The following is a 22,001-nucleotide window of genomic DNA, read 5'->3' as shown; positions in this document are numbered from 1 at the left end:
AACTGTTCTAGGCAGGAAACACAAGAGAAGGAAAATACCTACAAAAACAAAGTCAAAACAATTAAAAATATGGTAATAAAAACATACATATTACTTTAAATGTAAATGGGTTAAATCCTCCAACCAAAAGACACTGACAGCCTGAATGGATACAAAAACAAGACCCTTATACGTGTTGTCTACAAGAGACCCACTTCAGACATAAGGACACATGCAGACTGAAAGTGAGGGGATAGAAAAAGATACTCCATGCAAATGGAAATCAAAAGAAAGCTGGAGTACCAATATTCATATCAAATAAAAGAGACTGTAAAATAAAACTATTACAGGAGGCAAAGAAGGACACTACATAGTGATTCAGTGATAAATCCAAGAGGAAGACATAACAATTCTATTTATGCACCCAACATAGAAGCACCTCAATACATAACGCAAATGCTAACAGCCATAAAAGGGGAAATCAACAGTAACACAATAATAGTGGGGGACTTTACACTTACACCAATGGACAAATCAACCAGAAAGAAAATTAACAAGGACACAGAAGCCTTAAATGACACATTAGACCAGATGAACTTAATTGATATCTACAGGACATTCAATCCAAAAGCAGAATAACTTTATTCTTAAGTGCACACGGAACTTTCTACAGGATATATCACATCTTGGGTCACAAATCAAGCCTCAATAAATTTTAGAAAACTGAAATCATATCAAGCATCTTTCTGGACAACAATATGAGATTAGCTATCAATTATAGGGAAAAAACTGTAAAAAACACAAACACACGGAAGCTATACAATGTGCTACTAAATAACCAAGAGATCACTGAAAAAAATCAAAGAGGAAATCAAAAAATACCTAGAGACAAATGGCAATGAAAGCACAAGGACATAAAATCTATGGGAGGCAGCAAAAGCCATTCTAAGAGGGAAGTTTATACCAATAAATCCTACCTCAAGAAACAAGAAAAATCTCAAATAAACAAACTTATCTTACACATAAATCAACTAGGAAAAGAAGAACAAATAAAACCCTAGGTTAACAGAAGGAAAGAAATCATAAAAATCAGAGCAGAAATAAATGAAATAGAACAATGAAAACAATAGCAAAAATCAATGAAACTAAAAGCTGGTTCTTTAAGAAGATAAACAAAATTGATAAACCATTAGCCAGACTCATCAAGAAAAAAAGAGAGAGAACTCAAATCAATAAAATTAGAAATGAAAAAGAAGTTACAACTATCACCACAGAAATACAATATTGTTAAGAGACTACTACAAGCAACTATATGCCAAAAAATGGACAACCTGGAAATAACCGACAAATTCTTAGAAAGGTACACCCTTCCAAAACGGAACCAGGAAGAAACAGAAAATATAAGCAGACCAATCACAAGTACTGAAATTGAAACTGTGATTTAAAAACTCCCAACAAACAAAAGATCAGGGCCAAATGGCTTCACAGGCAAATTCTAACAAAGATTTAGAAAAGAGCTAACACCTATACTTTTAAAACTCTTCCCAAAAATCGCAGAGGGAGGAACACTCCCAAACTCATTCTACGAGGCCACCATCACCCTGATACCAAAACCAGACAAAGATATCACACAGAAAAGATTACAGGTCAATACCACTGATGAACATAGATATAAAAATCCTCAACAAACTACTAGCAAACAGAATCCAGCAAGACATTAAAAGGATCATACACCATGATCAAGTGAGATTTATCCCAGGGATGCAAGGATTCTTCAATATACACAAATCACACAATGTGATACACCATTTAACAAACTGAAGGATAAAAACCATATGATAATCTCAACAGATGCAGAAAAAGCTTTAGACAAAATTCAACACCGATTTATGATAAAAACTCTCCACAAAGTGGGCTTAGAGAGAACCTACCTCAACATAATGAAGGCCATATATGACAAACCCACAGCAAACATTATTCTCAATGGTGAAAAACTGAAAGCATTTCCTCTAACATCAGTAACAAGCATGCCCACTCTCACCACTATTATTCAACATAGTTTTGAAATTCCTAGCCACAGCAATCAGAGAAGAAAAAGAAATAAAAGGAATACAAACTGGAATTCAAACTGGAAATGAAGAAGTACAACTGTCATTGTTTGCAAATGACATGATACTATACTTGGAAAATCCTAAAGATGTCACCAGAAAACTACTAGAGTTAATCAATGAATTTAGTAAAGGCAAAGAACACAAAATTAATACAGAAATCTCTTGCATTACTACATACTAACACTGAAAAATCAGAAAGAGAAATAAAGGAAAAAATCCCATTTACCACTGCAACAAAAAGAATAAAATACCTAGGAATAAACCTACCTGAGGCGGCAAAAGACTTGTATGCAGAGAACTGTAGGACACTGATTAAAGAAATAAGAAATGACACAAACAAATGGAGAGATCCATGTTCTTGGACTGGAAGACTCAACGCTGTTAAAATGACTATACTACCCAAAGCAATCTACAGATTCAATGCAATCCCTATCAAATTACCAATGGCATTTTGAACAGAATTACAGGAAAAATTTTACAATTTGTATGGAAACACAAAAGACCCCAAACAGCCAAAACAATCTTCAGAAAGAAAATGGAACTGGAGGAATCAGGATCCCTCACTTCAGACTACACTACAAAGCTACAGTAATCAAGACAGTATGGTACTGACACAAAAACAGAAATATAGATCAATGGAACAGAAAAGAAAGCTCAGAGATAAACCCACACAGTTACAGCCACCTGACCTTTGACAAAGGAGACAAGAATATACAATGGAGAAAAGACAGTCTCTTCAATAAATGGTGCAGGGGAAACTGGACAGCAACATGTAAAAGAATGAAATTAGAACACTCCTTAACCTAATACACAAAAATAAACTCAAAATGCATTAAAGATCTAAATGTAAGGCTAGACACTATAAAACTCTTAGAAGAAAACATAGGAAGAACACTCTTTGACTTAAATCACAACAAGATCCTTTTTGACTCATCTCCTAGAGTAATGAAAATAAAAACAAAAGTAAATAAATGGGACCTAATGAAACTTAAAAGTTTTGCACAGCAAGTGAAGCCATAAACAAGATGAAAAGACAACCCTCAGAATGGAGAAAATATTTGCAAACGAAGCAAGTGACAAAGGACTAATCTCCAAAATATACACACAGCTCATATGGCTAAATATCAGGAAAACAACCCAACCCAACAATGGGTCAAATACCTAAATAGACATTTACCTAAAGAAGACATACAATTGGCCAACAAACACATGCAAAGATGCTCAACGTCACTAATTATTAGAAAAATGCAAATCAAAACTACTATGAGGTATCACCTCACACCAGTCAGAATGGCCATTATCAAGAAATCTACAAACAATAAATGCTGGAGAGGGTGTGGAGAAAAGGGAACCCTCTTGCACTGCTAGTGAGAACATAAACTGATACAGCCACTTTGGAGAACGGAATGGAGGTTCCTTAAAAAAGTAAAAATAAAACTACCATATGACCCGGCAATCCAACTACTGGACATATACCCTGAGAAAACCATAATTCAAAAGATATATGTACCACAATGTTCACTGCAGCACTATTTACAATAGCCAGGACATGGAAGCAACCTAAATGTCCATCGACAGATGAATGGATAAAGAAGATGTGGTGCATATATACAATGGAATATTACTCAGCCATAAAAAAGAAAAAATTGGGTCATTTTTATTGATGAGGATGATCCTAGAGTCTGTCATACAGAGTGAAGTTAAGTCAGAAAGAGAAAAACAAATACTGTACATTAAGGCATATATATGGAATCTAGAAAAATGGTACTGAAGAACCTATTTCCAGGGCAGGAAAAGAAACATAGATGTAGAGAATGGACTTCTGGACATGTGGGGGAAGGGGAGAGTGGGACAAATTGAGAGAGTGGCACTGACCTTTATACACTACCATGTGTAAAGTAAATAGCTAGTGGGAAGCTGCTGTATAGCACAGGGAGCTCAGCTCGGTGCTCTGTGATGACCTAGATGGGTGGGATGGGGCGGGGGTTGGAGGGAGGCTCAAGAGGGAGGGAATATATGTATACATATAGCTGATTCACTTTGTTCTGCAGCAGAAACTAACACAACATTGTAAAGCAATTATACTCCAATAAAAATTTTTTTCATTAAATCAAGTATAAAAAAAAAATAAAATCAGGGTCAAGACAGTGTTGCCCAGTCTCCCCACTTTCATTCAACACAGTATTGGAAGACCTAACCACATCAATCAGACAAGAGAAAGAAATAAAAGGCATCAAAATTGAAAAGGAAGAAGTAAAACTGACACTATTTGCCCATGACATGATACTATATATAGAAAACCCTAAAGTCTTCACCAGAAAACTATTAAAACTAAGAAATAAATTTTATAAAAGTTCAGAATACAGACTGGCATACCAAAATCTGTTGCTTTTCTTAATACTAGTGATGAATTATCAGAAAGAGAATTCAAGGGAAAAAAACCCATTTACAATTGAATCAAAAAAGAATAAAAGGGCTTCCCTGGTGGCGCAGTGGTTGAGGGTCCGCCTGCCGATGCAGGGGATGCAGGTTCGTGCCCCAATACAGGAAGATCCCACATGCTGCGGAGCGGCTGGGCCCATGAGCCATGGCCACTGAGCCTGCACGTCCGGAGCCTGTGCTCCACAACAGTGAGAGGCCCGCGTACCCACCCCCCAAAAAAAGAATAAAATACCTCGGAATAAACTTAACCAAGGAGGTAAAGGACCTATACTCTGAAAACTATATAACAAACATGAAGGAAATTAAAGACGATAAAAGAAACAGAAAGATATACCATGTTCACAAATTGTTAGAATGCTATTATAATGTCCATACTACCCAAAGCAATCCCTATCAAAATACCCAAGACATTTTTCAAAGATTTAGAATAAATAACCCTAAAATTTATATGGAACAACAAAAGACCCCAAATAGCCAAGACAATCTTGAGAAAAAAGAACAAAGCTGGAGGTATCATGCTCCCTCACTTTAGACATTACTACAAAGCTGTAGTAATCCAAACAGTATGGTACTGGCACAAAAACACACACATAGATCAATAGAACAGAATAGGCAGCTAAGAAATGAATGCACACACTGGTGGTTCAATTGACCTATGACAAAGGAGACAAGAATATACAATGGAGAAAAACAGTCTCTGCTGTAAGTGGTGCTAGGACAATGGACAACTATATGTAAAAGAATGAAATTAGAACATTCTCTAACACCATATACAAAGAATAAACTCAAAATGGATTGAAGACCTAAATGTAAGAACAGAAACCAGAAATCTCGAAGAAAACATAGGCAAAACACTCTTTCCAATAAATTGTAGCAGAATTTTTCTGGATCTGTCACCTCAGGTAAAGGAAAAAAAAACCAGAATAAACAAATGGAACCTAATTAAACTTAAAAGCTTTGACACTGCAAAGGAAACCATCAACAAAAGGAAAGACAACCTATTGAATGGGAGAAAATATTTGCAAATGATATTTCTGATAAGGGGTTAATGTTCAAAATATATAAACAGCTCATACAACTCACTATCAAAAAAACAACACAATTAAAAAAATGGGCAGAGACCTGAATTGACATTTTTCCAAAGAAAACATACATATGGCCAACAGGCACATGAAAAGATTCTCAACTTCACTAATCATCAAGGAATTGCAAATCAAAACCACAATGAGGTACCACCTCACACCTGTCAGAACGGCCATCATCAAAAAGACCACAAATAACATGTTGGTGACGTGGAGAAAAGAGAATCCTAGCATATTCCTAGTAGGAATGTAAATTGGTACAGCCACTATGGAAAACAATAAGAACTTTCCTCAAAAAACTAAAAATAGAACTACCATATGATCCAAAAATTCCACTCCTGAGGTACATATTCAAAGAAAATGAAAAGACTAATTCAAAAAGATATGCACCCAATGTGCATAGAATTATTCACAACAGCCAAGATATGGAAGCAACCTAAGTATCCATCAATAGATGAATGAATAAACAAGTTGTGATACATACACACACACACACACACAGAGGAATATTTCTCAACCATAAAAATAAATGAAATTCTGCCATTTGCAACAATATGGACAGACCTACGGGATTTTATGCTTAGTGAAATAAGCCAAATACTGTAGTTATTACTTATATGTGGAATAAAATGAATATATAACAAAACAGACTCACAGATAGAACTAGTGGTCACCAGTGAGGAAAGGTAAGGTCAAGGGGCTCAACAGGGGTAGGGGATTAAGATGTACAAACTACTATGTATAAAGTAAATAAACTACAAGGATATATTGTACAGCACAGGGAATTACAGCCATTGTTTTATAATAACTTTAAATGGAGTATAATCTATAAAAATATTGAATCACTAAGGTGCACACCTGAAACTAATACTGTATATCAACCATACTTCAATAAAAAAATTAGATTAAATTAAAAATACAATAAAACTTTTAAAGACTTATTATAAAAATAAAAACTGTAACCATCATTTGAAGAAAGAAAATATATGGATGTTTGAAAACTGGCTTGTCTCACTCATTAGTCTAAATGATTTACTTCTGTACACAATAATCTGAATTCTTACCTAAGCAAAAATCAAAAATTACTACAGGTTATCATACATCAGGACTAAATCCAGGCATTTACAGAGCAGCAAAATAAACTCATTGGTAAAAGAATACTGTAAAATTTCAAATATACAAAAAAAAAAAAAAAGAAGCACCTACAGTTTCCCAAAAAGTTTATAATCTCATAAGGGAAACAGGATAAGACTATTAAACTATAGTGCTTTATAGAAAACTACAAGTACTATACAGTAAAGGAACAAATAAAGTGCTATGGGAACATAAAGGAAGCAGAGATTTATTTCAATCAAGCAAAATAATAAGAATTTCATCATATATATCAAGTTAGGCCTTGAAGGATAAACAGGATGCAGTCATACAGGGATAGAGGGCATGTACTTAGAAAAATCCAGATGAACAAAAATTCAGAGACAGGAATTTGCAGAGAAATACAACAGAAATTAATTAAACTATTTTGGTTGAGATGCAGATCACCCAAAGGAAAGAGTCCAATCGAATGTGTTTGGACTCTATTTGCAGGCAGCATTTTGTGGTCTTTAAAAGAGAATAATAAATATAGCACCTTTCTTTTCAATCTAGGCTCTGAGCAAGTTAAGAAACATAAAAAAAGCATAAGAAATAAAAGACAAAAATTACCTTTATTGCTAATAAAGGCTAAATTGGAATTTTTCTTTCAGTGAACAACAAATGCATCTGTTAACTGAACCCCATAATGAGGCAGATTTTCCCAGGTATAGAATGCACTGAACCAACCCCCCACTTCATATCATTCCCCACACAATCTCTGCAAGCAGTCTGTTCCATAAGCAGGAAAGGCAGGGCTACGCCAAGTATGCCCAGTTTATTCTTTGCAAATTTTCTAGTAGAAAATGTACTTCATATCCTCAAGGACAGAATGAGAAAGGAGGGTGGCATGAAACACCACTAGCAGAGCTTCATCCACGGAAAAGGAAATACTATAAACAGCAAAGACACATTCCCCTTAACTTCAATCACTGAAGATTTCTAAACAGAATAACAACATGACAAAAGCTATACTTTGAAAAAGTTAGTCTGACATCAGTTGCAGGATGCTGAAAAACAAAAACGTTATTGTAACTGCCCAGGCAAGAGTAAATTAGGGCCTGAACCATAATAATATTTAACGTTAACTGGTTCTTAGTTCCAGGGGCTGTCTTCAGTTCACTTCATATATTAACTCAGCTCCAGTAAAGATGATATAAATGAGACAAAGAGGTGAAGACATACAACTAACAAATGGCATTTAAACTAGGAGCAGCAGCAGGAATGGAAAAGATGATATAGATGCAAAAAAAAAAAAAAGACAAAAACTGCATAAGCAAATGAGCAAATCAACAGACACTGACTTACTTGAATCAGAGAAGTTTATATAAGAATTTGTAAGAAAAGATTATATTAATTAGAAAAGCTGTAATTCAATGCTGGAAAGTTGGTAAGATAAGCATGACAAAGTACTATAGCTTCTTAGGAAAGGAAAGGTGGTTTTCTGTAACAGTATTTCTAAGAAAAACTAATCACTATTTCAATGTATTAAAGATACTCAAGAGTTTACTACATTCCGTTGTTTGATATAGAGAACAGACGAATACGTGCAAAACCTAAGATCATAAGCCAGGGATACCTGAACATACCAGACCATTCATGCCCACAAACAGCAGAGCATGATTTCAGAAGAAAGCATGTAATCACAATGGGTAAAATCAACTTCCTGACTTCATGCAGCTCCTCTTTCTTGCTCTACTACCCACTGGTTACACCCCTTTGGTACTTTCCCCCTAACTTCCTCAGGTCTAACTCAGAGACAAAACAGAACTTAGCAAAGATATTCCAAAAACGTCTGGCCCCGAAGTTCCAAATGGGCAGCTACTTAATTATAAAGTCAATACAGTTTACCACACCAACATTTTCAGAATTAAAATCAAACTGGGGAAGAAACAAAAACACAAAACATTGATCATAGGACTTCATGATCACTCTTTCATAATTTTCATTTATTTGTGCCTCTATGTTGCATTCAAATTCTTGAATTTGATAGTCTAAATTCTTAAAGACTATCTTCCTGTTCACTAATTCTGTCTTCAGCTGTATTCAGTTTGTTGTTTCACCATTTTACAAGTTTCTAATTTCAACTCTAATGTTTTTCATTTCTAATATTGGCTCTTTTTCAAATCTGCCTTCTTATTAAACTTTTAACCCTTATTCATATTTTCTATACCTACTATTACTATACAAGCTATTAAATATTCCAAAAGATAAAGGTTTTATGAGCCTGATTCTGTTGTTTATTGTTTCAGATGACTCTCATTCATGGACTATTGTTACATTTTCATGTACAGTATGATTTTAGATTACGACCTTAAATGCCATAGAACTTGCTTCTGGGAGACCTGTGAGGCCTAAATTGACAGTGTCATCCTTTAGAAAGGACTGGTAGTTATTTCTGCCAATCATTTCAAGGCACTACCAACTCAAGAATGCTTTAAATTCTCACCTTGAAGATTTTCAGCTGTAAACCAAATTCTGTACTCAACCATATATGCCCTAGATTTATAAATATAATATACATTTAAACTCACTTCCTACAAAAAAAAATTAAAAGAACATATCACATTTCATAGTTGTTCCCACTGATTTATTAAATACCACAAAAAAATAATATCTTACAAGTAAAACTGCATTTACATAAATGTGTATCAGTTAAAGGCAAATCAGAAAGTTAAAGCATTTTAAATGTTCTCTTACCTGTTCAAGTGCTTGGGTTTTCTCTTGCTCTATTTTCCTTATAGTTTCCTTTTCAGCTTTGAGTGATAATGATGACACAGTTTTAACAGACATAAAATCAACAGTCATCCATTCATCCCTCTGTTAAGAAAAAGAAGTCACTTCTATCTAAATTGATTAGAACAACACTAAACACTTAACAATAAATTAGAGATTCTGGAGGCACTCAAACCTGGATTAAATCCCACATGGCTGTATAACTTAAAGCAAGTCTCTTAGTCTCTCTAAGCCTTTTTCTCTCCCCTGTAAAAATGGGTTAAAATACCTACCTTTCAGGAATGTTTTAAGGAGTTAACAAGAAAACTGACTTAAGGCATCTAGCCCAATGCCGGATATACAACAGGCACTCAAACATAGTTCTTTTCACCTTTCTTTCTTCACTGTTGCTAACAGTGTAAATATAGCACTCTTCCTCAGGCGTATGAACTATAACCCAAAATTTGTGAACTATTCAACTATAAGCATTGCTAAGAAAATTATGGCATGAAGTGAAGGGAAAGAAAACCTGTGACTGAACTCTACTCGCTGTAGAAAAGTCAGATAGATGTAACAATACAAAATTTCAAGTACATAAGGGGAAAAGTGCCACTTCCTTATCAACAACCAGAGGTAGGAAACCCTCTGAGGGACTAGAATAGGGATAAATGCTAACTTTCCCACAGGAGAAGAAGGGGAGTGAAAAGGATCAGCAAACAGCATTATTGCTAAAATTACTCATAAAAGTATACTGTTTACAAAGTCTAGTTTTTCTTCTGACTAAATTACAATCATCTTTCATTTTAACATTCATCTACTCTTGTAAGTTGACGCTTCTTTGTTTAAAATCAGGCTGCTTACCTGAATAACTTGGTTGTCTTCTTTTTCTGACTTTTCATCTTTCACCTTCCAGGCCTTTTCCTTGCCAGAAGTGTGGGTGGGAACAGCCTCAACCCACTCATCTTCAGAGCTCTAAGAATATTTAACATATAAGTAGAATTCTCAAATTTACATACTTGCGTATAAAAACTCTGTGTGGGTCCACTCTTCCTCCTTTTCTCAACCCTTAAATATCAACTTTGTTTGGGTTTCAAGTCTTCGCCAACTATACTTTTTAATCTCTAGACATTCCACTTGGGACATTAAATCCATTCTCATGACTTAAACTACCACAATTATACTGATATCTTTCTAATTTATCCACCCAAAGTTTCTGTGATTTAAACAACTGCCTACAATATTTAAATGCCATGCTGAACGCAGTAAGAACAAAAAGTGAACCCAGCATCTACTTCCACAATACTTGATCCTTCTTCTATATATTTGAATTGAGATACCTGGCATCACCAACCACCCACTTACCCAAGTCAGAAATCTCAGGATCACCTTACTCCTCCCATCTAAACCTACGGCTGTCATTTCCAAAAGATTTCTCAACTACAGTAAACATCAAATGATTATCATGGGAGTTCACCTCCACCCCTGGCCACAGCTGACTGTTTCAGAGGTAGGCACCTGAACCAATTAATTTCAATCATAGTCACTCTGCAGGAATTTGAAACCAAGGCTAAATGGTTTACTCTATAACAAAGGAGAACTCGAAAGGCATTGGCAGAGACCATTTCTGTCATGAGGCACAGAATTCAGGAAAAATTTATCTATATCAAGAAAAGCAAAAATAGAACTGAGAGGGGAAAAAAAGGAAGATGGTAAGAAGATTCATAAAAGCTTTCATGACTCTAGTTTGAGCTGTTCCTAAAACCCAGGTGCATTCCTATATGTCCTATGAGACTTTTGTGTTCTAATAATAAATCCCTCCCCTTGTGGGGGGGAGGGTGGTTAAACCAATTTAAGTTTGGTTTCTGCTACCTACAACCAAGAGTCCCAATAAATATATACTCCTTCCTCCCCATTCTTAAAGCAGCAGCCCTAGATCAGACCTGCTTATCTCTCACTTAGACAACTGGAAAAACCAAATTGGTCTCCAAAACCCTATTCTTTCCTGCTCCCTTTCATTCTCCAACCCCCACCCTAAAAACCTTTAGAGTATTATAAAAGGCGTATCTGACCACAGTACTCCACTTCTTTGACTCCCTGTCATAAAGACGACTGTTACGCCTTTTCTTTCCTACCAATAGAACCCAATTTTATTTGGAGATGTAATGTGCCTCCCTTGCTGGAGAGTGAAACCTTAATCAAGTCTCCAGTAAGGTGGAAATGAAAGTACTATGTAGGACTTTCTGGAAGTTACAAAAAAGAGGGCATCCTCGTTCCTGTTACCTAGACTAAGAGGTACTTTTTAAAGACAATGGAGGAACAAAACTAGAAGACTTGGTCCCAGAAGGCCACACTAAATTGCCTACTTGATTTCTTCTATATGAAAGAAAAGTTAAGAGATTGGCTCAAGATGGCAGAGTAGAAGGACGTGCGCTCACTCCCTCTAGCGAGAGCACTGGAATCACAACTAACAGCTCAACAATCATTGACAGGAGAACACTGGAACTCACCAAAAAAGATACCCCACATCCAAAGACAAAGAAGAGGGTGCAATGAGATGGTAGGAGGGGCGCGATCACAATAAAATCAAACCCCATAACCACTAGGTGGGTGACTCAAAACTGGAGAACAATTATACCACAGAAGTCCACCAACTGGAGTGAAGGTCCTGAGCCCCGTGTCAGGCTTCCCAACCTGGGAGTATGGCAACAGGAGGAATTCCCAGAGAATCAGACTTTGAAGGCTAGTGGGATTTGATTGCAGGACTTCAACAGGACTGGGGGAAACAGAGACTCCACTCTTGGAGGGCACACACAAAGTACTGGGTGCATAATGACCCATGGGGAAGGAGCATGGGTCTAGACTGAACTAGACCTACCTGCCAGTGTTGGAGGGTCTCCTGCAGAGGCGGAGGACAGCTGTGGCTCACTGCAGGAACAAGGACACTGGCAGCAGAAGTTCTAGGAAGTACTCCTTGGTGTAAGCCCTCCCAGATTCCACCATTAGCCCCACCAAAGAGCCTTTAACCTACAGTGTTGGGTCGCCTCAGGCCAAACAACCAACAGGGAAGGAACTCACCCAACAGCAGAAAAGAAGATTAAAGTTTTACTGAGCTTTGCCTACCAGAGCAACACTGAGATCTACCCACCACCAGTCCCTCCCATCAGGAAACACACAAGCCTCTTAGACAGACTCACTCACCAGAGGGCAGACCGCAGAAGAAGAACCACAATCCTGCAGCCTGTGTAACGAAAACCACATTCACAGAAAGATGGACAAGATAAAAAGGCAGAGGATTAAGTACCAAATGAAGGAACAAGATAAAACCCCAGAAAAACAACTAAAGAAGTGGAGATAGGCAATCTTCCAGAAAAAGAATTCAGAATAATGATAGTGAAAATGATCCAGGACATCAGAAAAAGAATGGAGGCAAATATCGAGAAGATGCAAAAAATGTTTAACAAAGACCTAGAAGAATTAAAGAACAAACACCTAGAAGAATGAAAAAACAAACAAACAGAAATGAACAATACAATGACTAAAATGAAAAATACACTAGAAGGAATCAACAGCAGAATAACTGAGGCAGAAAAACAGATAAGTAACCGGGAAGACAGATGGTGGAATTCACTGCCGCAGAAGAGAATAAAGAAAAAAGAATGAAAAGAAATGAGGACAGCCTAAAAGACCTCTGGGACAACATTAAACAAACCCACATTCATATTATAGAGGTCCCAGAAGGACAGGAGAGAGAAAAAGGACCCGAGAAAATATCAGAAGAGATTATAGTAGAAAACTTCCCTAACACGGGAAAGAAAATAGCCGCCCAAGTCCAGGAAGCGCAGAGAGTCCTAGGCAGGAGAAACCCAAGGAGAAACTCGCCAAGACACATAGTAATCAAACTGACAAAAATTAAAGACAAAGAAAACTTATTAAAAGCAAGAAGAGAAAAATGACAATTCACATACAAGGGAACTCCCATAAGGTTAACAGCTGATTTCTCAACAGAAACTCTACAAGGCAGAGGGGAGTGGCACGATATATTTAAAGTGATGAAAGGGAAGAACCTACAAGCAACATTCCCCAGCAACAATCTCATTCATATTCAACAGAGAAATCAAAAGCTTTACAGACAAGCAAAAGCTAAGAGAATTCAGCAACACCAAACTAGCTCTACAAGAAATGCTAAAGGAATTTCTCTAAGGGGGAAACAAAATAGAAGAAAACAAGAACAAACAAAAAACAATTAAGAAAATGGTAACAGGAACATACATATCGATAATTACCTTAAATGTGAATGGATTAAATGCTCCAACCAAAAGACAAAGGCTTACTGAATGGATACAAAAACAAGACCCATATATATGCTGTCTACAAGAGACCCACTTCAGAACTAGGGACACATACGGACTGAAAGTGAGGGGATGGAAAAAGACGTTCTATGCAAATGAAAATCAGAAGAAAACTGGAGTAGCAATACTCAAATCAGATAAACTAGACTTTAAAATAAAGAATGTTACAAGAGACAAGGAGAGACACTATAAAATGATCAAGGGATCAATCCAAGAAGAAGATATAAAAATTATAAATATATATGCACCCACCACAAGAGTACCTCAATACATAAGGCAAATGCTAACAGCTATAAAAGAGGAAATCGATAGTAACACAATAATAGTGGGGGATTTTAACACCTCACTTACACCAATGGACAGATCACCCAGACAGAATATTAATCAGGAAATACAAGCTTTAAACAACAAAATAGACCAACTCGATTTAATTGATAATTATAGGACATTCGATTCAAAAAAAAGATTATATTTTCTTCTCAAGTACACACGGAACATTCTCCAGGATAGATCACATCTTGGGTCACAAATCAAGCCTCAGTAAATTTAAGAAAATAGAAATCATATCAAGCATCTTTTCCAACCACAATGCTGTGATCAGAAATAGATTACAGGGAAAAAAATGTAAAAAACACAAACACGTGGAGGCTAAACAATACATTATTAAATAACAAAGAGGTCACTGAAGAAATCAAAGAGGAAATCAAAAAATACCTAGACACAAATGACAATGAAAACATGACGATCCTAAACCTATGGGATGTAGCAAAAGCAGTTCTAAGAAGGAAGTTTATAGCTATACAAGCCTAACTCAAGAAACAAGAAAAATCTCAAATAAACAATCTAAACTTACACCTAAAGGAACTAGAGAAAGAAGAACAAACAAAACCCAAAGTTCGTAGAACAAATCATAAAGATCACAGTGGAAATAAATGAAACAGAAACCAAGAAAACAATAGCAAAGATCAATAAAACTAAAAGCTGGTTCTTTGAGAAGATAAACAAAATTGATAAACCTTTAGCCAGACTCATCAAGAAAAAGAGGGAGAGAACTCGAATCAATAAAATTAGAAGTGAAAAAGGAGAAGTTACAACAGACACCGCAGAAATATAAAGCATCATAAGACACTACTACAAGCAACTCTGTGCCAATAAAATGGACAACCTGGAAGAAATGGATGAATTCTTAGAAAGGTATAACCTTCCAAAACTGAAGCAGGAAGAAACAGAAAACATAAACAGACCAGTCACAAGTAATGAAACTGAAACTGTGATTAAAAATCTCCCAACAAACAAAAGTCCAGGACCAGAGGGTTTCACAGGTGAATTCTATCAAACATTTAGAGAAGAGCTAACACTCATCCTTCTCAAACTCTTCCAAAAAATTACAGAAAAAGGAACACTCCCAAACTCATTCTATGAGACCACCATCACCCTGATACCAAAACTAAAGATACTACAAAAAAAAAGAAAATTACGGACCGATATCACTGATGCAAATGCAAAAACCCTTTAAAAAATGCTAGCAAATAGAATCCAACAACACATTAAAAGGATCATACACCATGATTAAGTGGGATTTATCCCAGGGATGCAAGGATTCTTCAATATATGCAAATCAATCAATGTGATACACCATACTAACAAATTGAAGAATAAAAACCCTATGATCATCTCAATAGATGCAGAAAAAGCTTCTGACAAAGCTCAACACCCATTTATGATAAAAACTCCAAAAAGTGGGCACAAAGGAAAACTACCTCAAAATAAAGGCCATATATGACAAACATCATTCTCAACAGTGAAAAACTGAAAGGATTTCCTCTAAGATCAGGACCAAGACAAGGATGTCCACTCTTGCCACACTTATTCAACATAGTTTTGGAAGTCCTAGCCACGGCATTCAGAGAAGAAAAAGAAATAAAAGGAATACAAATAGGGAAAGAAGAAGTAAAGCTGTCGCCGTTTACAGACGACATGATACTATACATATAAAATCCTAAAGATGCCACCGGAAGGAAAACTATTAGAACTCATCAATGAATTTGGTAAAGTTGCAGGATACAAAATTAATGCACAGAAATCTCTTGCATTCCTATACACTAACAATGAAAGATCAGAAAGAGAAATTGAGGAAACAATTCCATTGACCACTGCAACAAAAAGAATAAAATACCTAGGAATAAACCTACCTAAGGAGGTAAAAGACCTGTGCTCAGAAAACTATAAGATACTGATGAAAGAAATCAAAGATGACACAGACAGAGAGATATACCATGTTCTTGGATTGGAAGAATCAATACTGTGAACATGACTATACTACCCAAAGCAATCTACAGATTCCATGCAATCCCTATCAAATTACCAATGGCATTTTTTTACAGAACTAGAACAAAAAAATCTTAAAATTTTTATGGAGACACAAAAGACCCCAAATAGCAAAAGCAATCTCGAGGTAAAAAAAATGGACCTGGAGGAATCAGACTTCCTGACTTCACACTACACTACAAAGCTACAGTAATCAAGACAATATGGTACTGGCACAAAAACAGACATTTAGATCAGTGGAACAGGATAGAAAACCCACAGATAAACCCATGCACCTATGGTCAACTAACCTATGACAAAGGAGGCAAGGATATACAATGGAGAAAAGACAGTCTCTTCAATAAGTGGTGCTGGGAAAACTGGACAGCTACATGTAGAAGAATGAAATTAGAGCACTCCCTAACACCATACACAAAAATAAACTCCAAATGGATTAAAAACCTAAATGTAAGACTAAATACTGTAAAACTCTTAGAGGAAAACATAAGAGGAACACTCTGTGACATAAATAACAGCAAGATCTTTTCCAACCCACCTCCTAGAATAATGAAAATAAAACCAAAAATAAACAAATGGGACATAATTAAACTTAAAATCTTTTGCACAGCTAAGGAAACCATAAACCAGAGGAAAAGGCAACAGTCAGAATGGGAGAAAATATTTGCAAATGAAGCAACTGACAAAAGATTAATCTCCAAAATATGAAAACAGCTCATGCAGCTCAATATTAAAAAAAACAAGCCAATCAAAAAATGTGCAGAAGACCTAAATAGACATTTTTCCAAAGACATACAGATGGCCAAGAGGCACATGAAAATCTGCTCAACATCACTAATTATTAGAGAAATGCAAATTAAAACTATGAGGTATCATCTCACAACAGTTAGAACAGGCATCATCAGAAAATCTACAAACAACAAATGCTGGAGAGGGTGTGGAGAAAAGGGAATGCTCTTGCACTGTTGATGGGAAGGTAAAATGATACAGCCACTATGAAGAACAGTATGGAGGTTCCTTAAAAAACTCAAAATAAAATTACCATATGACCCAGCAATCCCACTACTGGGCATATACCCAGAGAAAACCATAATTCAAAAAGACACATGCACCCCAACGTTCACTGCAGCACTATTTACAATAGCCGGGTCATGGAAGCAACCTAATGCCCAACAGATGAATGGATAGAGAAGATGTGGTACATATCTACAATGGAATGGAATATTACTCAGCTACAAAAAGGAATGAAATTGGGTCATCTGTAGAGACATGGATGGACCTAGAGACTGTCATACAGATTGAAGTAAGTCAGAAAGAGAAAAACAAATATCCTACATTTATGCATATATTTAGAACCTAGAGAAATGGTACAGATGAACAGGTTTCCAAGGCAGAAATAAAGACACAGATGTAGAGAACAAATGTATGGACACCAAATGGGGGGGCGCAGGGGATAAATTGGGAGATTGGGATTGACATATATACACTAATATGTATAAAATAGATAACTAATAAGAATCTGCTGTATAAAAAAATAAAAATAAAATTCAGAAAAATAAAAAAGAAAAGTTAACTATTTTTATATTCTATATATTTTATATTAACCAATGGCTATTTTGGGGTTCTCTAATAACACAAATGAACCTAATTTGATGATATACTCCGTACTGAAAAATTCAAACTTCTTGGTTTACAAAGTCCTTTCAACTCTTACAATTTCATCTCCATTCATTCTCCTCGTTTTATAATCTAATATTGTTAAGTTGTTTATAGTTGTATTTACCTACATACATACATAAACACACATGCACACACAGACACTTTTATATCATGTTATCTCCTACTTCCACGCCTTGCTCTCACAATTCCTTGTGCACACACACCTCTATATGCCAGGGTGATTCTTACTCCTCCTTTAAGTCTCAACTCAAGCATCATTTCCTCAAAACCTGCATATGAAATCCTCCTTCCCTTAATACCCTGAAATGCCTTGGCATCATGAGATTACATACTGGAAGTATGTGTCTGTTTAATTATAAAATGAGTTCCCCAAAAGTTTGAACTCTATATATTCACATTCCCCATGTATATAAAATGCCTGGCAAAGAGTTGGCATTCAATAAATGTGCATTAAAATTAACTCAATCCACCCTTGCAAAAGCCCAAGTCAGAAACTTTAAGCAGCAGCCTGCATTAAATACTAGGTACTGAATGAAAGAAGCATATGTGATACAGCTAGTACTCATTTTTCATTTACACAACAACTGGACCATTCTGTACAACTCTCCTGCCTCCATTCCCTTTCTATTAATTTTGTTGCTAATTTTCACTATTATTCACTCACCTCACCACTTCAGCATGACTTATGTTCCCCTCTCCCCACGCTATGACCTAAGTTCTCCTGCTGTTTCAATCCTCCATCCTACCTTGAAGAACTCATAAACCATCAATGTGCCTCTTGACCTAAGACAGCTCCCAGGACTCTTCTTCTCATGTATAGTCATCATAATTAACCACACTCCTAATCCCATCTAACAGTCAAAACGTAAATACAGGACCAAAACAGAAAAGTGCCACCAATAAAAACATATGTAAATGTACATATTATATATATATATATATTTATTTATTTATTTATATATATATATTAAGTATTACATATGTATATAAAATACATGTACTTATATTTGCATAATACACATAAAATGCACACATTTTATATTTAAAATATAAAGTACCTACATAAATATATATGTTTCTCAAAGATACTTGAAGACTTCTGCACTGGCCATGAAAAAATAAATGCTACATCAAACTAGAAAAACATACAGAAATGGAAATAAAATTAAAAATATAAGAAACAACTGTTTTTAGACATTGAATCTCAGTTGTGCAGGACTATGATCCCTGAGAAAAGGCAAACAAACGAGGTGAGTGCTACAATTACACTCTACTGCTTTTTGCCTAGTGGTACTTTCTAGACCATGGCACAAGGCAGGGTAACTCAAGCCCAATATGACAATCTCACTGAGATAAGAAAACAGAATTTTTACTTTGTGATGGCTGAGATAGAGCATCCACGAAAAGGGAGCTACACAAAAAAAGAACTCCAGAAAACTATATAAGAGACCCCTGTAGTCTTTAACTGAATACCAAACTGAACATTCTTAGGATGCAAGTCCACAAGGATAGACAAAGAATAATTATCATGGAAGGAACAATTATTAAGAGTGTTATGAGCTGAGAAATCCCCAGAGCTCACAAAGGGCTAGAAGACATTCTAGTTCCCACCAACCAGAATAGAGAAATCTCCTTGAATACCGAGGGCAATCAGCAGAGAAACCACAAAGGCACGCCTTAGCATGTCTTAGAAGTAATGGCTACTCTAGATGCACACAAACATAACTTAAACACCAGCCTTTGAAAAGTATTAAGCTAATACACAAGTAACCTACTCCCCGCCAAAAGAAAACTCAAGAACCTTTCAAGGAAGACAACAAATCCAGTAGTCACAATATAACTTTCACAAGGTTCAGCATCTAATTAGAAATTACTAGACATTCAAAGCAGGAAAATGTGACCCAAAGACAAGAAAAGAAATCTGTTAATCAAAACAGAACAAGAACTAAAGAGATAATGACATAGCAAACTAGGATTTTGACACCGCTATTATAAATATGCCCAAGGAAAGGAAAGCATGAACAAATAGAAGTCAAAATGAAGATATAAAAAAGACCCAAGTGAAATATCTAATGATGAAAAATACAATAACTGAAATGAAAACCTTAATGACTGGGGATAACAGCCAACTAGATGCTACAAAAGAAAAGGCTAGTGAACTTGAACCTAAAATGCAACAGTAAAATTTATCCAAACTGAAGAACAGAAAAGGCTAGAACAAAAGTAAATAAAGGCTCAGTGACTTATGGGACAGAATTAAGGATACTAGCAGAATAAGAGGGGACACAAAAAACATTTCATGAAATAATAGCCAGAAAGTTTCAAATTTGATGGAAACTATGAACTCATAAATAAAAAAAGCACAATGAACCCAAGGCATGATAAAGACAAAGAAAACAATATCAAACATCATAATTGATTTGCTAAAAAAAATGATAAAGAAAAAATTTTAAAAGCATTCAGAGCAGAAAGAAATATATACAGAGAGAAAGGGATAAACATGACTGCAAATTTTTCTCATTAGGAACAATGTAGGTAAAAGATAATGAAATGACATCTTAAAGTACAGGAAAAGAACTATAAACTTAAAATTATCTGTCTAGGAAAAAAAAACTTTAAAAATGAAGACTAAACAAAACAAATTTTCAGACAAACAATAACTTAGAGAAATGTCACAAAATAAGCCCCAGCAAAATTAAGAAAACTGCAAGCATCTTTGCCAATGCTGTGAGACTAGAAACCAAGTACAAGAAAAAAAACTGCAAAAAACATAAACATGTGGAGGCTAAAGAATTTGCTACTAAAAACCCAATGGATCACTGAAGAAATCAAAGAGGAAATAATACCTAGAGACAAATAACACTGAAAACATGACGATCCAAAACATATGGGACGAGAAAAAGCAGTTCTAAGAGGGAATTTTACAGCGATACAAGCTTATGTCAGGAAGCAAGAAAAAACTCAAATAAAGAACCTAACTTACCCCTGAAGAAACAAGCAAAAGAAGAATCAAAACTCAAAGTTAGTAGAAGGAAAGAAACCGTAAAGGTCAGAGCAGAAATAAATGAAACAGAGACTAAAAAAACAACAGAAAAGATCAATGAAACTAAAAGCTTGTTCTCTGAAAAGATAAACAAAACCAATAAACCTTTAGCCAGATTCATCAGAGAAAAAGAGAAATGGTCCAATCAGAAATGAAAAAGTATAAGTTACAACACCACAGAAATACAAAAGATCAAAAGAAACTACTAAGAACAACTATATGCCAATAAAATGAAAAACCCAGAAGAAACAGACAAATTCTTGGAAAGGTACAATCTCCCAAGACTGAACAAAGAAGAAATAGAAAAGTATGAATACATCAATTATCAGTAATGAAACTGAATCAGTCATTAAAAAAAAACAAACAAACTCCGAACAGACAAAAGTCCAGGACCAGATGGCTTCACAAGTGAATTCTACCAAACATTTAGGGAAGAGTTAACAGCTATCCTTCTCAAACTATTCCAAAAAAATTGCAAAGGAAGGAACATTTCCAAACTCATTCTCTGAGGCCAGAATCACCCTGATACCAAAACCAGACAAACGTATTGAGAAAAAAAATTACCAGCCAATATCACTGCTGAAGATAGATGCAAAAATCCTCAACAGGAGATAAGCAAATTGAATCCAACAAAACATTAAAAGGATCATTCACCTTTGTCAAGTAGGATTTACCCCAGGGATGCAAGGATTTTTCAATACTCACAAATCAATCCATGTGATACACCGCATTAACAAATTGAAGAATTAAAACCATATGACCATCTCAATAGATGCAGAAAAAGCTTACGTTAAAGTTCAACAGCCATTTATGAAAAAAACTCTCCAGAAAGTGGGCATAATAAAGGCCATATGTGACAAATCCACAGCTAATGTCATGCTCAATTTCCTCTAAGTTCAGGAACAAAACAAGGATGCCCACTCTTGTCACTTTTATTCAACATAGTTTTAGAAGTCCTAGCCATGATCGGACAAGAAAAAGAAATAAAAGGAGTTCAAATTGGAATAGAAGAAGTAAAACTGTCATTATCTAGCAATGACATGACACTATACATAGAAAATCCTAAAAGCACTACCAGAAAACTACTAGAGCTTATCTATGAATTCAGTAAAGTTGCAGGATACAATATTAATATACAGAAATCTGT

At 35.5% G+C, this 22,001-nt stretch overlaps 1 protein-coding gene across 5 annotated transcripts in view; it reads right to left on the bottom strand.

Moving 5' to 3' along the window:
* The window catches only part of CWF19L2 (CWF19 like cell cycle control factor 2), a 208,314-nt gene that overhangs the window by 175,616 nt on the left and 10,697 nt on the right, over positions 1 to 22,001 (bottom strand). For all 5 annotated transcript variants that reach the window (XM_082627372.1, XM_082627375.1, XM_082627373.1 and 2 more), the window contains exons 4-5: positions 10,319 to 10,429; positions 9,443 to 9,562 (exon numbers count right to left, since the gene is read on the bottom strand). In XM_082627372.1, the coding sequence (XP_082483498.1) occupies positions 9,443 to 9,562; positions 10,319 to 10,429 (231 nt within the window). The remainder of the gene's footprint in view (positions 1 to 9,442; positions 9,563 to 10,318; positions 10,430 to 22,001) is intronic.

This window comes from Mesoplodon mirus (genome assembly GCF_964341445.2).
Source record: "Mesoplodon mirus genome assembly, chromosome: 7".
Classification (NCBI taxonomy): domain Eukaryota; kingdom Metazoa; phylum Chordata; class Mammalia; order Artiodactyla; family Ziphiidae; genus Mesoplodon; species Mesoplodon mirus.
Note: the sequence above shows the minus strand (reverse complement) of the source record. Positions and strands in the feature narration are given on the sequence as shown.